The 15572-nt window shown below is 39.3% G+C and overlaps 1 protein-coding gene across 1 annotated transcript in view; it reads left to right on the forward strand.

The window, feature by feature from the left end:
* The first annotated feature begins 5472 nt into the window (after nucleotides 1–5472).
* The window catches only part of DPF3 (double PHD fingers 3), a 169244-nt gene continuing 159144 nt past the window's right edge, over nucleotides 5473–15572 (forward strand). The window contains exon 1 of the mRNA XM_057366639.1: nucleotides 5473–5549. Coding sequence (XP_057222622.1) covers nucleotides 5530–5549 — 20 coding nt within the window. The 5' untranslated portion in view covers nucleotides 5473–5529. The remainder of the gene's footprint in view (nucleotides 5550–15572) is intronic.

Consider the following 15572-nt stretch of genomic DNA (forward strand, 5'->3'; position numbering starts at 1 on the left):
TTTGTTTTGCTTTGTTTTTTTTCTTAAAAACAAAGAAAAGGAAAGAGAATGAAAGTTTTATGAGGTAAGAATTTTTTTTCTTAAAAACAAAGAAAAGGAAAGAGAATGAAAGTTTTATGAGGTAAGAATTCTTCCCTTATTCTCTTCTGGCTCCCCTCTCAGGCAGAACATGGCAGGAGGAGGAGGAAGCTCGGCTGGGTGTGTGCAGGCTGGTGTGGGAGGCTTCCTGTAACTGATGTATCAAGTGGGGAGAGCAAGTTTCTTTTGAGGACTTTCAGGAGCACATCCTGAAGGAAGAAGAGTAGGAGGAGGAATGGTTACCATGGGAAAGCAGTCTCCATATATCTGTGTGTGTTCTKTAGAGTGTCTGTGTAGGTTCTTTGATTAGTTTGGTAACAGGGGAAGAGTTTGAAGGGAAGTTAAAGGCATCTGCAGATACCTGGTCTCATAATGATAGTGTATATTATCTATTCATGTCTTGGAGTCTACTCATGTCATGGGGTTGCTATTTGTAAGCCTGTATTACTATAATAATATATAGTAATGTAGAATTTAAACAGTAATTTATATTAGTATTTACATGTTCTTTATGCTTCCAGATGTATCAYTGTGGCTCAGTCTTAAACTTTGTTCTGAGACTACTGTACCTTTGGTTATTCTAATTGCACCTGTCCCTGATATTTATAATGGACATTGGCATTGCCTTCCAGTCCACTGGAATGCCTGTTTTGTTGTTAGCTCCATAGATGCTCTGCTTCATGGAGCCTTTCTAGGCCCTGCTTTTCACGCTGCTGCTCTTCTGGGCATAGAAGCCAGGAATAGTGAGCTGTGGTCACATGTAATTACCAGTATAAGTATCAGCCTGTAGATTTCAAAGCATGTGCCTAGTACAGAAGTCTGCCCGTGGGAATAGCAGTGCAGGATCTCTCCCATWAGTACAAACTAATAAAATTAACTTTCTGCACAGTTCATGGTCTGTCATTTCCGTGTACCTGTGGAAAAAAATGAAATAAAAACATATTTTAGATGAGGCATACAGCATTTAAATGAAAACAATAATCTCTTTCTGGGAAGAAATATTAGATAGATGACTAACTTCAGATAGTGTAGTCTTAGCACTATTTTGTAATATGATCTTCAAAAGTCTGAAGACAACCCAAACTGCTTATGTATTTTGTAGAACTGAAGCAGTAATTTTTTCACATACAAGATGTAAGATACCAGTTTGCAGTTCCAAAACAAAACCAAGACCAACTAACAAAACTCTAGCTCTCAGCTTAATTTGATGGAAATGGAGAGAGGAAATAGGATATAGAAGGTGGTTTATGGGCTTGGTTGAGCTATTGTTTCCTGGGCAAAGCATTTTCTAATTGGGAGCTGGAAAGTTCTGAAGGTCCTAAGAAAAAAGAATAGGTAAATAACTGACTGTARGATATTATAAAATTCTGTACTGTAACCTTGTGGGAAGTTAGGAGCAATGACAGAACTGTATATGAAATGGTTAAGAGTTTCCAGGGCCTTTAAGAGACGACCAGGCCACAGGGTTTGATCTGTGTTAATTGCCCAGTTAGATTTATCTGTGTGTCGTGTGTTGTTTTTGGTTTCTTGTGGTCTTTTTCTTCTTTCTTCTACTGGGTAAAAAYGGAGTCTAATTTGAATAGAATGTTTTTTCTTTATAGAAAATGCCTGCTTTCCTAAAGCTAAGTGAGATTACGTCAGCTGGTAGAGCATCCTCTCTCTGAGTACTTGAATGTATTTTGTCTTTGTTCAGAATGATGTTTCAGAGCAGCTGAAAACAACACTTCCTAAACAAATTGTTTCAGAAGTTTGGAAGAAAAGGAAAATACAGATTAACATTGAGTTGTGTGTAAGTTAAAAGTCTAGGAGAAGTAAGAGAGAAGTAACATAAAGGGTAAGCCTTGCACAATGATAAATCTGTGAAATAAATTTGCTCTCATGTGTTCTGCATAAAATTAAAGGAGCAGATTAATGYCTTTATACAGCATTGCTAGCTCTGCATGTATACTGTATCCAACAGAGARCTATTTCCAATTTGAGGATGACTATCCGCTGAAAATTTCTGACRGAAGGAGTACCTTTAGTAACCTTTCTTGCAGAGCATGTCATACATTCATGCAGTCATCAGCCCTGTGAAATCAGGGAGGATCATTTTAAGAACTGTTTTGACATGTTTCTTTTTCAAAAAAAAAAAAAAGAGATGAAAGAAATAAGTGAAAATAGTTCGATGGTCACCTATATTTTKTTTTGGAATTCTTTTTTATTTACGTGGTATGACTTCTTTGGATTGAATTCTATGAGGCAGACTCAGTAAAGCAATAATTCTTACAGTAATGGTTGGGTATACTTTCTATGGGAATATACCACAACAGGAGGATAAAAAAAGCTTATATTGGGCAAATACCTGAAATCTGAGCTTCAGAAATAAAAATGTTGCAATTAGGTATAGACCTGTTACTTATTCATTTTCTTTTTTTTCCCTTGGGGTCAGCACATATGCGTGTATGTAGGTATAGACTAAGTAATGTAAATGGTAACTGTACTGAAGGATACTTAAAAACGTCACTAAATAATCAAAACTGCCTGGATAGGGGKGGATTAAGCACCAAAAAACCTGACAGCGCCCCAAACCTGTTTGTGTCTGTGGGTCTTCCTGCCAAAATAGTGGGTGTTGATTAAGTCAGTGGGTGGTGGGCTGCAAAGTAGACATTTCTTTATGGAAAACTGTTTTAGGTTCCAGAAATGAAATTAAAATTTTAGATTTATTAAAATGATATCCCTTGCCTTTACAGTGTAGAACATGATSGTGCCTAAGTGTACAGTTCTATCTAGGCCTGTGTGTTGCTTCTAGCCATTACCAGAGAAGATGGTGATGCTCTCAGTGTAAACTGCTCTCCTCTGTCTTGTGCATCTAGTGACCCAGGGTGTAATTTGAAAAGATTTAAATTTTTTTCTAGAAAGTCATTGATATACTTTGAATGCATTAAACTTTTTTTTTTCCTGTGACTGCAGTTTTTGCAAACACAGGGCATTCTGGCAAAGAATTTCATAACTTTTACTCTGAATGAAGAAATACTTCCTGTGTTAATTTTGAACACTTATTTTTGAAATTTTCACACATGCACACACACACACACACACACACACAAATATCCTTGTTTTAAGTCAGATTGCAAATGCTATGCCTCCTGTTGTAGACTTCTCATGTAATCCACCTCAGCCCTCTCTTCCAGTCTGTGCTGTCAGAACTTTTGTTCTTACTTTTGGTTGTACAAAACTGACAGAAGTTATTCTATACCTTTTGAGCAGCCATGTTATCCTTCTTTGTACCTTTTCTAGCTCTAAAAACTGTACAAAATATTGAGGAATTAAGCACATTATAGATGCCTGTGTTGTGGCACAATGCCCAGAGTGTGTTGTCTTTGACTTGTGGTTCAATAGTGAGCTGCTCTCGATTCCTGGTTATATCCTAAGATCTTGTTCTTGACTGGCARTAAGTAATTCAGAGGCTGAAGGTGTACATGCCGTGTTAGAACTTTTTTAAGTGTGTCAATTTGTCACACGTTTTATCTGCCATTTAATGTCTTCAGAGTCAGTTTCTCATCTCCCTCTGCCCCTTTCCCTCATCTTCTGAAAAACCTCCAAAACAAAAAAGTGGGAAAGATGACTCCTTCTGAGTTCACTTGTATGGGAAGACTAAAGCTTTGTTCCAAAGCTTCTCTGCAGGTTAATTGGAAATAGTCACTGAAACCCTCTGCCACCTTACAATGTCCTTTCAGTAGGTGAACTGAGGGGGAGATTGCTTTAGGGGAGAGTTTGGGAAAAATGCATTACCTCCAGGTTCCCAGTTCTGGTGCTGATGAAATAACTTGGAATCCACTAGAAATGTAACGTGACTGAAAGTAAATGGTTACAGGCTTTCTGAATTATTGCAGAATGGTTTGATAGAAAAAGTCTCACTGGAAGGAGGCTACTAAGTGGCCCCGATTTCATTCTGGCTGTCTCTGGTAGTGGCAAGCAGTGCTGCAGGGACTGGAAAATATGTTATTAAAATTTTTGTACGCATCACATACACAAATAACGTGGCTGTCCCTAAAGAGGGTAAGAGCTTGGTAGTTGCAGTTAAGAATAATTTATTCAGGCTTAGCTAATGCTGCAGAATCTGGTGGTCCCTTGTGTTGCTGGCCTGTAGTAAACTACAGTAYGCAAGGTGTGGCATAGAAGAAATGCATAGCTTTCTGATTGTTCCCTGAATGTGTGCCATGAATACTGTTTTAGTGGTGCTACAGTAGATATAATCTAAAGGTATAAGCAATTGGATACAGATACTCTTTTATCTAAGCTGTGCTAGTCGTAACATGTTAGATGTATCCTATCCATTAAGAGGAATGAATTCATAAATATTCCAATTTAAAGTCACCTCTGTAGTATTTCTTAAAACATTAGTACTAGGCTGTGCTGGCCTGTGAAACCAGCTGTTTTCACTTCTATTTTCTAAGTTCAGAGATGTGCCCTGCATTTATGTTGTGTTTGCATGACAACTTCAGGATGACAGCAGCAGTGGAAGGGTGGCTCAGCCAGTATAACTTCTGGCTGCATAAGTAGCACTTCTGCATCTGCATAGAACAGTGTCTGAGACAGTAAATCCTGTTTGATRGCCCAGCTGCTCCTCTCTTGTGCTGAGTTTTGTGCAGCTTTGTTCATCCCTGAAGATTACAGGAAGTGGGACACTTGGCTTGTGTGGTTTGTTGGGGTAACTTGCTCCTCTGGCCAACCAAAGAAGCTGCAGACAGCCCCAGTTCTTCTGTGTGTCATGGTGTAGGTAGCAAGGAGGCAAGGCTGGCCATGAAGTAGGGAGACACACCCTGATAGATCTGATGCAAAGCCTATTTAATTCTCTAGAATTATTTTTATGGAATGTGGATTAGGTGCTAAATCCTGGAATAGCATTTAAAGGTTTCTGATCTAAGAACAGCAAATCTCCTGAGAGGCACAAAACACACCACTTCAGATAATTTTGCTGAGCCAAAGCAAACCTGCTAACTTAAAGTATCAAAATAATATGCATGTTACAATTTTGGGTAATTTAAAAKTATTCTGGGTCAGACTTGTGGTGTGACTACCTGAACTAATCTGAGGGRTGAATCAGGCACTGTCTTGAGTGTAGTAGCCTGTCAGTGTCATTTRATACTTCTGATGTTAATAGACAAATTCGAAGTCTTCATTTATTTGATGTTTTCACTGCATTTTGTTTCCACCTGTTGCACCACTTGTTTTCCTGTAGGAGACATTTTGCATGCAYGTCCCTTTTCCTGGACAGAGTGATAGTGCTCTGAGTTGGTTACTGGCACTGGCTTCTTGTCAGGCTGGGTTGGCAGGTAAATGTCATCTTACCCTGCCACCAATCACGGGCTGGTTGAGATGTGAATGGTTGGGAGGGTTRAGTGCAAAAGAAGGATTTGCTTTGTATTAGTGTGACAGCAGAATCAGACATCCTGCCCAACTTCCAAAATGCTAGAGAGTAGTACCAGGTGAGTTAATGCCATGGCGAGTAACAAATTATTTCATCACAGAATCCTTTTCATAGGGCTGTCCTCAAGCTGTGTCTGCTTCAGTCAGAGTTGGGCAAAGTGGGAGGGCTTGAGGCAGTTAGGCTGCAAAACTTCTTATCACCCTGGAGACAAATGGTTGGGGTAAATGTTTTGTTTACCTTTATTTTTGGAGGAAGAGTTTGAATGTTTTTTTTTGTAGTCTGGAAGAAAAAAGAAAAAACCATTAACTGCTGATGTGTTATTTTTTCTGATTTAAGGAAATAATCTTTCCGTAGTAAGCTTGAAACTACTTTGATGACTGGAAACAGTGCTGTATGAACTCTTAAAATAAGAGATATATGATCTTGAAATTGTAAGTTTGGATTTGTGACGGGTTTCCACTGGATCATATTATTGGTTTTGGCTTTTTTAGAGTATTATAAACTGAATGTCACAGTCATATTTATGAAAAGTCAGTTTAAATACTGTAACTAGTGATTTACAACTTAAATAAATGTCTTGYAGTTTCTTTGGCTCTATAGGCTGTAAACTAAAGTCACATGTTATTTGAGACATGCATTATAAATCCAGAGTGACCCTGAACACAGGTTGTTAATCTTTCTTTAAAGATCATTGCATGGTGAAAAAATACTAAACTTTATAGAGGTGTCTTGTATGTTTTTCATCCTTYTCTTACCTGATTGTTCCTGACTAAAAACTTTGGCATGAAAACACTACCTTCTGTGTAGGTGTTCCTGTGATCCTTTTGTTTTGTTTTTYACCTGGAGCATCATCATCATCATCCCTATGAAATCAGAGTTGGCTGCTGTATGAATAATTTAAATGTTACAAACTGCACTGTGATTTCAAGTGAGCAGAGCAGATAAAACRCTTCAAAAACTGGCTTTCAAGGAGTATCTTTTTTACCAGTGAAGCTTAGTGAAAACAGCTAATAATGCTGTATATCTACTACTGTTTTTTTTTTTTTTTAAAGTTGTTCTCAGATGTAGTTTTGGGATTGTCGCAAGGCTTCCAGCATGATTTCAAAGGTTAAATGATAGTCTCTAGATGTGTGTTCATGCTTGTATGTGCATGCCCAAATGCTGGAGAGGAACTCCCTGTCTGTGTGTGTGTATGTAGAAAGAATGGTCCAAATATAAGTCTTGAGGTGTAACCTCTTTGTCCTAGTCATAGGACATGTATTTAGGGTTCTGGGGAAAAGCAGAGTGGTACACAATACTCCATCACAGATGTATATATGGTATGGTATCGTATCATATATATAAGATATTAAAAAATAAAAGTAATACTATGGTGTCAAAGTCTAGCACTCAACTAGAATCCAGCACCTTTCTGATGCTAGATTTTCCTGGCTCAGACAGTTGTGGGTGTGTTCTACCGAAAATCTGTAAAATACCTTGCACCAATTCAGTCAGATTTTTAGAGCCATGAAGGCATAGAGCCACTCGACCTTATAACTGCTAAATTTAAGGCACCCCTTTCCCTGTCCCTGTTGGGAACGCGCGTTGTTCAAACGCTGGAGGTTCTCTAACCGCGCACCCGGGCAGTGCCACGCGGGGGCGCCGCGGGTTCGAGCCCGCCGCCGGCCAGCCCAGGTGCGCTGGGCGGGGAGCTCCGTGCGGGAGCAGCAGGAGGAGGAGGAGGAGGGGCGAAGAGGCGGGAAGATGCCGTGCAGGACTTGCCGTGACCTCAAACGCCTCACGCCCAGAGGTACTCACCGTACGTAATGCACACCGAGTCTTAATTCGGACACACCCGCAGAATCGTATTGTGTATTTGGGGAGTTAACAGATAAATTAAGCAATGGCTGCGTAACAGGACAGAATTGCGTGCACATTGCTTTCAGCAGGTTTCCTTTAAACTATCTTTTTGTTTTTATTAAGCCCATTGTTTCATAACGAAATATTTTAACTAGGCCAAATTCTGTGCTTATGGATATAAAGAAATGCAGATTCTTTTCAGGTCACGACTCTTGACTCTGACATTAGATAGTACCACTTTCTCCTCTGGGTTGACTTTGAGAACAGTACATGAAAATTTGCACAGAAGATCTGAACAGCAGCATGCATATGTTTTACATGCTCTCTATAAACATAGATGATGTTCTGCTTTAGTTTACACCACTAGAAATGTGGAATAMATCTTACTGGAAGAATAAACTGGATTTGATTGTGACAGTGTTGGACAACCATTCCTCCTGTTGAAGGCAACTTTGGCAGAACCAAGCCTTTAGGTTAGAATTGCATATTAAAAATGGGAACAGAACCTGACTGGCAGGGATTTTTCTGTTTGTTTTTAACATCTGTAGCCCAAACGTTCAGCCTTAAGGAGGCTAAGGCTAGGCCCCTGAATCCAATAACTCTCAGAGTTACCTAATAGGAAACACTAGACACAGAGAYCCATATGGAATTTAGGCTATGTGAGTTAAGGCTTACACAGCTATATTGCAGCACTCTAAAATACTCCAGTCTGCTTTTCCAAGGTGTTCTATTGTTCTGGGCTCTTAGACTTAGTGACTTGGCATTAGTCATATAATCCTCTGAATCTAAATTGTTTCTTTGTAATATCCAAGTCTCAGCAGCATTGCTTCCTAAATGATTTTCCAGTCCTGTCTGATACCTGTGTGACTTCCTTTCCCAAGCTTCTTTCCACAAAGTATTTAACAGTATTGTTCACCTCTAGCAACTAAATGGTATCAATAATTATGGGTGCACAAATGTCTTGGTATTTTGCTAAACTGGGACCTACTTTTCCTGATACAATTTTTGAAAATGGCATAGGGCTTCCACAATCCTTTAAGCAGATGTTTTAGGATATTTTTGTAAGAATATGACTGGAAATAAAGCTTGGCTGGTGGGTTAGAGTATATATTAGGGTGGGGAAGAGGAARTTTAATATACAGCAACTTCAAAATCAATGGCTATGGTTCCAGCATTCTGGGTGCTATGCTAACAAGTAGGCTAAACTTGGATGTCCCTAGCACTTCAGTCTGGAATAGCGCCCAGCTTTGGAATATAACATGCTTGCATTTGTATCTGGAATACAACTGGGATTATCATGTTCAATAATCAGAACGAGGGAGCATGAGTGAGGGAAACAGCTGCATATCTCTGGCACTAGGCTTTGCATACTGACCCTTGTTGTGTAACATCCGTGCTCCAGAAGTTTGAATTCATTTCAGGAGGTTGACATGCATTTAGCTGGGAGAAGTGTTAGCTAATGAATTATTCCAATTATAGAAAGAGAGTAAGGGAAACCATTGCTTGTCTTACTGTGAGMGTGATCTTAAGCAATAAGCACCTCTCTCCCATAACAAATGCAAGTACTGCTCAGACTGTTAGGGCTGAGCTTCCCCTTCTCCCAAAGTGGATTTGGCCAATGCCTCTGTCTARAAGAGTGATGAGAGTGGATGGTCATGATTGCTAGGAGAAATTGTTACTGTGTGGAGAGATAAAAGGTTTTAATAAAAAGAACTTGGAGAAGAATTAGCCAAYGGCTTGGAAAGAATAAGAAGCTGTTGCAGCGCCAAAGGAGAGTGGAAAAGATTGCAGGTCAGTTATGCTTGCTATACCATTTCTGAAGTGTCATAACCTGAGTAATCAATCATAAGGCTTGTGGCTATTTTGTGGCTGTTGGTTGCACTGGGTTCCTGAAGGCTGGATTCCCACTGCTTGCATTTTGTAGGGAGATGCTGATGTTTGCAGGAGCCAAGCAGGGAGAATCCTCCCTAAGAAAATAATTTGGTAAGCTCTTCTACATTCTGCAAGATGGAGTGTTGCAGCAGCAACTGCAGTATTCTTTGTAGACGTTTTTATTCTATCAGAGCTGTTCTAATGCTTTTAAATCGTGTTTCATACAGACTTTAGCCATAGACACCAGATGGGAGGAAACATTCTGTTATGTGTGAGATCGGCAAACCCTTTTAATTTTGCAAGTGAGTGCAGAATTCAACATATAYAAGACGCTGTTCTTAGTACGTGACTGCTCTTACATGCAGCTTTACAAAGTTTTGCTCAGTTACAAAACTGTAGTGCTGGATCATTCCTGGACGTGACAGGTGCCAAAATATTCTAAGTGCTATAAGGTTTCCTTTTGTAGGTTTCCTCAGGTATGGGGGTTTTTATGCTGAATATGCTTGTGCCTTCTTTTTTCAAATGTACAGGTTGGCATGCTCCTAGCTGGCTGTTGACCTTTAAAACAAACAAGAAATACCCCATCACAAGCAGGCACTGGAATGAATAGTGAGGCAGGGAACTTAAATTTTCTGCATGTGACACAGTTGGCCTGATGAAGTTTTATGTGATGATGTTGTGTTTAGACTTGTATTCTGCTCTCAGCTCTTGGGTAGGAATCCTTTTTGTCGTGTCAGCCTGAGATCTGAAGATGGGTTAAATAGGTGGGAGCAAGTGCTACTTGTAGCACTGTGAGGGAGTGTGCTGTCCATGGGCATATTGGTTAGGAAGTTTGAGCCTCTCTAGCCTATTTAGGCCCACTGGAAGGTGGCCCATATTAGTAATACACATGAAAGAGGAGAACATGTCCCTTTGTCTATGTATACCTGGTAAATCCTGCACCAGGAGTCTTTCTTGGAATGGCACGAGGATTCAACAGGATAGTCTTGGAAAGAGCCTAATAAGCATCATCAGTGGGAGCAAAAATCTGGACCTTGCATCAAGCAGTGTCCCATCTGCCTTTTTTATTGCTTGAAATCTCATAATAAACTTTGACAAGTTCTTCTTAGGTGCTTTCTGCTGAAGCAGCGCTGAGTACCAGTGTCAGCAAAGGCCTGTCAACTCTAGCAAAAGCCTGAGCAAATAGAAGACTTGACACAAAGGCTTAGATGTGTGAGAAGTGTGGCTGGAGCAAGAGTTGTGTGGCAGAGCTTCCTGCTATAGAGGTGGCTACTGCATTTGAAGGAGGTGTCTTGACAGCAAAGCTGATCCACTCTTACTTAAAAAACAAAAAAAMAMGAGGCAAAAAGAAAGTTCAACAGATAGCACACTGCCTGTGGTAGTGGTGGTTTTATGTAAGGGACTTTGCCAATGTGGTTATCTCTGTTAAAAAGTATCAGCAAAGTTATTCTGAAGGAGAGAATTCTGACCCGAGATCCTGTTKGGCTTGGGGAAATTTGTGTCAGATTATTTCCACGGGCTTCACTTGGGGAGGCTTGGGAGCAAGTAAATCAGGGCTGGCTCCATTGTGGCATTGACTGCAATAACTGACTCTAATGGGTTCCCGGGATCATTTTATGTTATACTAGTACTGCATTTGTTCACTGAAATTTGAAGTCATCAAGTTTTAAAGTTGACCTAAAGAGTATTTTAGGCAGGTGAGTCCACAACTTTTGTTGTTTCTCTCCTCTACCAAAGTAAAGTTGGATAGGAAATGGAAAACAACTTTGGGACACTTTTAAAGCTGGTTCTATTTAGCAGGATTTAAAACGTAGCTAAAATAGTCTTATTTCCCCCTTACTTGCATTTTCCTCTGGTGTTTGGCCAATCAATGTAATAAAATGAGCTAGTGCCTTCTTATCCCCTCACTAATTGTAAACTGCTGTTTATGTGGATGTTTTTCTTTCCAATGCAGTCACCCTATCAGATTTTATTTTTCTTACTTTGAATTTTTACAAAGTAGAAGATATTTTAAGTTACAGATTGTTCTGAAAGTAATGGAACAAAACACAAGGAAAGAAAAAAAAAATAAAGAATGCAATACTGTGACGTTTTTTGTATTTATGTGGAAGAGGGGTGAAACCATTGAAGATGTTACTAAAATTATTTTTAAAACCCCTTGAAATTAAAAGCATTTCAGAAATAATATTAAACTAAAAAAAAAACCCTCAAAACCATTAGCAGGTGAGATATTTTCATGCTGAATCTTATTTTCCATATAGTTAAAAAGACTGGTTTTGTTGTTAGCTGTATAACTTCTGCATGTGCTACAAAAGCAGCTTACTTATGATAGTGTTTGTTCCAAAGACCAAAATTCCCCCTGTAAACAAGAAAGCTTGAATATTGAATGAAAACAATTGCAATCATTACATTTAAGTCTGGGCAGCTCATTTCTGCCTACTCTATAAAAAAAAAATCTCTACAGTGGAGTAAGCAGATAGTCACAGCAAAATACTCATTCCTTGCTTTGCAGTGGTCTCATCAGTAAGGAAGGAAAGGTGAAGCTGTTCAAATCAACAGCAGATTCAAAGTTTGCACTTTCTTTGAATGAATGTGGCAGTTTGTTTTTCTCAGCTCTTAATTTTCTCAGGTAGAATGCTATTCATTATGCTCAATCCAAATGTTAAACCTCTCTTAGAATCATAATTATGTTCTGTGCTCTGTGCTTATTAGAGATAAGATCGATTAGCAAGGTATTACATTCCGTTTTCTTCTCATGGGCAAGAGTAAGTCATGTTGTTCGAAGTCAGGTTGTACCACTTTTGGACCCCGTTTGAAGTTTTTGTTTAAAGATGGTTAAAAATAATAGGTAGACAATATCCCTGGACTTCGTGTGGAGTAGCAATGAGGAACTTTTCTGGAGGGTCAGGTCATCTATTAATTGTTCCCTAAACTATACCACCTGCTCCCTCCAASGTTTAAGTGACCTTAGAAACTCACTTTCATCCTTGCACTAGGAATAGGAGGATGGCGACAGCRCTATTTCAGATGAAACAAGGTACCACCTCTGTATCCCATTGAAGGATGTATTGTAGAAACATTTTTTTCCTGCCTTTAATGCAGTAAAGAGTGAAAAGGACTCCCAAAGAGTTTGCCTTTTTCTTTATTCTTAAATTTAATTTTTTTTAYTTTATTTTTTTCCCAGCTAGTTATTTACTTAAGAACTAAGGCAGACAGGCCAGGGTCTCTGGATGTGTAAATCATGTGCTTCATGATGGATACTCAGTTTTATCCCATCTAAATTTTACCAGTGATTCCCCTCAAGAAGAGGACAATCATAGTTACTGAATGTGAGTTCTTCAGAGCATGTGTCTGTTTTATTAGATTCCTTTTCCTACTATTACTGGGTTTTGCAGTGGCTACCAGCAAGACTTGTAGTGACCTTTTGAAGCAGCTTGTTCATATCAGTATTTGGTACTGTTGGGGAAATTTAAAAATAATACATGACAAAGAATCTTCTGGAAGCCACAYTAAACAGATTTTCAGCAGTTTGTTAAACCAGGGACAGACTTGAGCCAGACTCTGGAAACTTAAACAACTTCTGTCTCCCCAAACTTTTGAAAGCTTCAGATTGAAGCCTCAATGTAACTTCTTACTAGTAGARACTCCTCCTTAGTGTATTTATTTTATCAAAATATCCATTAAAAAATAAAGGGACTTGAGTCCAGACATCAGCATACAAGTAATTCAAGTGTACTTGTTAGAGAACTGAATAGTGCATGCAAAAGTTAAAACTGGGATGTCAGTGTCAGGCCTGAAATCAAGATAGACTGAWGGCATCCAAGAATTGTTGCTACAGTCATACCTGGGAAATTTTGCTTAAAAAAAAAAATTGCAGTCCCTTTCATCAGTACAATTCCCAAAGTTGTGAAGAATGAACTGTTGGTGCCAGTTTTTACACTGTTTAACTCCATAGTTATCTTTGTTATGCTGACTACGTTATTTTTTTTCTGGTGATGTGTCTGTAGAGGGCTGGTGTTGAGTCTGTAACATTGACACTCTGATATCTTTTCCTCCTCTTTCAGCTAAGCAACTATTGGTAAAGATCAAAGAAAGAGAGGAGGAGGGCTGACAAAAAACAGCATGTGAGAGAAGCCTGCACAGCTTTAATAAATAAAAAGGGGTTAAAGCTTCAAATCTCTTGCAGGATATCTGTGCATGTGGGGCCCTGTTTTGCTGTGACAAGCTACGTTACAGCACACTGTCTTATTTAGACCTATATGAATCTGATACTTTGAATGTTAATATATATGAATAAAAGAAAATTGTAAATCATTGGAATTATCTGAGAACATTAAACAGTTGTTAATCTACCAGAAGCCACTTATTTTTCAGCTTTTTTTATGTTTCCCTCCATAGCAAAATCAGATTTGTGGCTTTCAATGTTGGTGTCTAGTTTGTTTCGGTTTCCGATTCACAGGAGTTCAGGAATGTATAAGAACCTAACTTTCCCTACCTCCAGAAAACAGCAAGTCTACATTAAAACTTAGTAAGATAAAAAGGAAAGCAGAAGATAGTAAATACAGGATAAAAATTCTTTCATAGTGAAATAGCCAAAATAAGGCTTTTYAGGGTGAACAGGAATATTGTTGAGACCTCACAAAAAGTATCAATGCGCTTGTGTTATGTAAAGAGTACAAATGTTTGAAACTGAGGTGGATCAGGAGAGCAGCATTATGATCCATGAATCTTGGCACTTTCYAATAGACTGAGAAGATATGACACAGTGTTTCTTCTACTTGGGTGGAGACAAGCTGCAGTTCTATGTCAGAGGCTGGAGCTGTGGTGGTGAGCTCTCTTCTAAAGCCCTGCTCACTCTAACCCTGTAGATGCAGCGTTCTTAGGCCTTGTCTCAATGCAATACRTGCTATCCCAGTAGATTTATGACAAAACTTGCCTTTCTTTTTCAAAATTTGTGTGTTGGCTGTCCAAACATTGGAAAAGCTCTTGTTAAGAATATGCACACCTAGAGTTTTTTATGCCATATACTTCTAAATTATTTGTATTTTCTTGCAGCCTCCTTGTTCTATTTCAGGTGAGTGTGAATAAAACTAACAATAACTAGGTACAAATGTAAAAATACTGAAGTTGTAATTTAGTGTATATGTAACMGAATGTGTTTCAGCTGTGTTGGTCCTGTGGGATATAAAACAGTAGTAACACTACTGATTAGTGACTTATGGTGCACTAAAACCAGAAAAAAATTAATCTAAAATTTAGGTAAKAAATGGTCTACCAGTGATGGTCTGGCACGTATGTGAAAATGGAGGCAATTATGGGGTGGCATAAAATTTTTATTAGTATAGGTTTGTAATGTTCCCCCTACTTGCAAATAATGAACATGTAAACAAGTTCTGTAGTTCATTACAAGTGAAATGCCAGTCAGTTYTCTGTGCCTTTTCCTTCAGCTAAAATGGCAATCTAACTGTTGTGGGATTCTACATGAAACACACTGGGAAAATTATATGGACATGTGAGCAGAGCCTGATGTCTTTGTTACCGCGGGTGAGACTTCCCACTGCTCTGATGTGGCAGCTCTGTCCTTGGGCGTCCTGGAGATTCCTCTGAGCAAGGCAGTGCTGTTGACTGGTTCTCCTAGGCAGGAATGTGGGGTCTGCCTGGGAAAAGGGCTATCAACAATCCAAGGTCATCTGTGCCTGTTCTCACTGTTTGTTGCTTTTGCTGGTAGCTGATAAAGGCCCAACGTCTGAATAACAGGAGCAGCCAGGGAAGCATGTGTGGCTTAATCCTGTTTTTGCAGTACAGTCCCTGGCAAGCTGCACCAAGAGCTCTTTGCCTGCACAGCAGGAATGGACCTATATATCCAGCAAAACGGGACTGGAGGGACTCATTTAACTCCTAAAAATGACCTCCAACGAAATTCTTAATTATCTGAAAATGTCACCAGTTTGCATTAGAAAATCTCAGGGTTTTTTAGAGCTTGGCTGGATTTTGGTGCTTTCTCTCAGTAACACAAATCCGTCTCCTGTTCTGCAGTGTGATACAGTCCTCGGCTCTTTTTTTTTTCCTTATGTGTGAAGCAAAACCATTGTTATCGCACAAGTGAATATTGCCCATCCTACAGTAAGTGCTCAAGTGTTTGCCATTAAGCGAATATCACAACAATAAGAACAGTCCAACCAGAAATCCTCCTAGCAGTGAGATGGGATGTAGGTTGCTAGGCCGTGGTCACCAGCTCAGATGCATGCTAAGCCCTTTGTTTCCTTGCAGCATGCACATCAACAGTGTGCTTATGACAAGTCGGCAGTTTGTGGTTAGCTTTTCCTGTGAGCAGTGAGAGTACTGAGCAGGAGGGTCTGAAGTCACATTC

Source organism: Malurus melanocephalus, unplaced genomic scaffold, assembly GCF_030028575.1.
Source record: "Malurus melanocephalus ecotype Western Australia unplaced genomic scaffold, MMel_1.1 scaffold_2, whole genome shotgun sequence".
Taxonomy (NCBI): Eukaryota; Metazoa; Chordata; class Aves; order Passeriformes; family Maluridae; genus Malurus; species Malurus melanocephalus.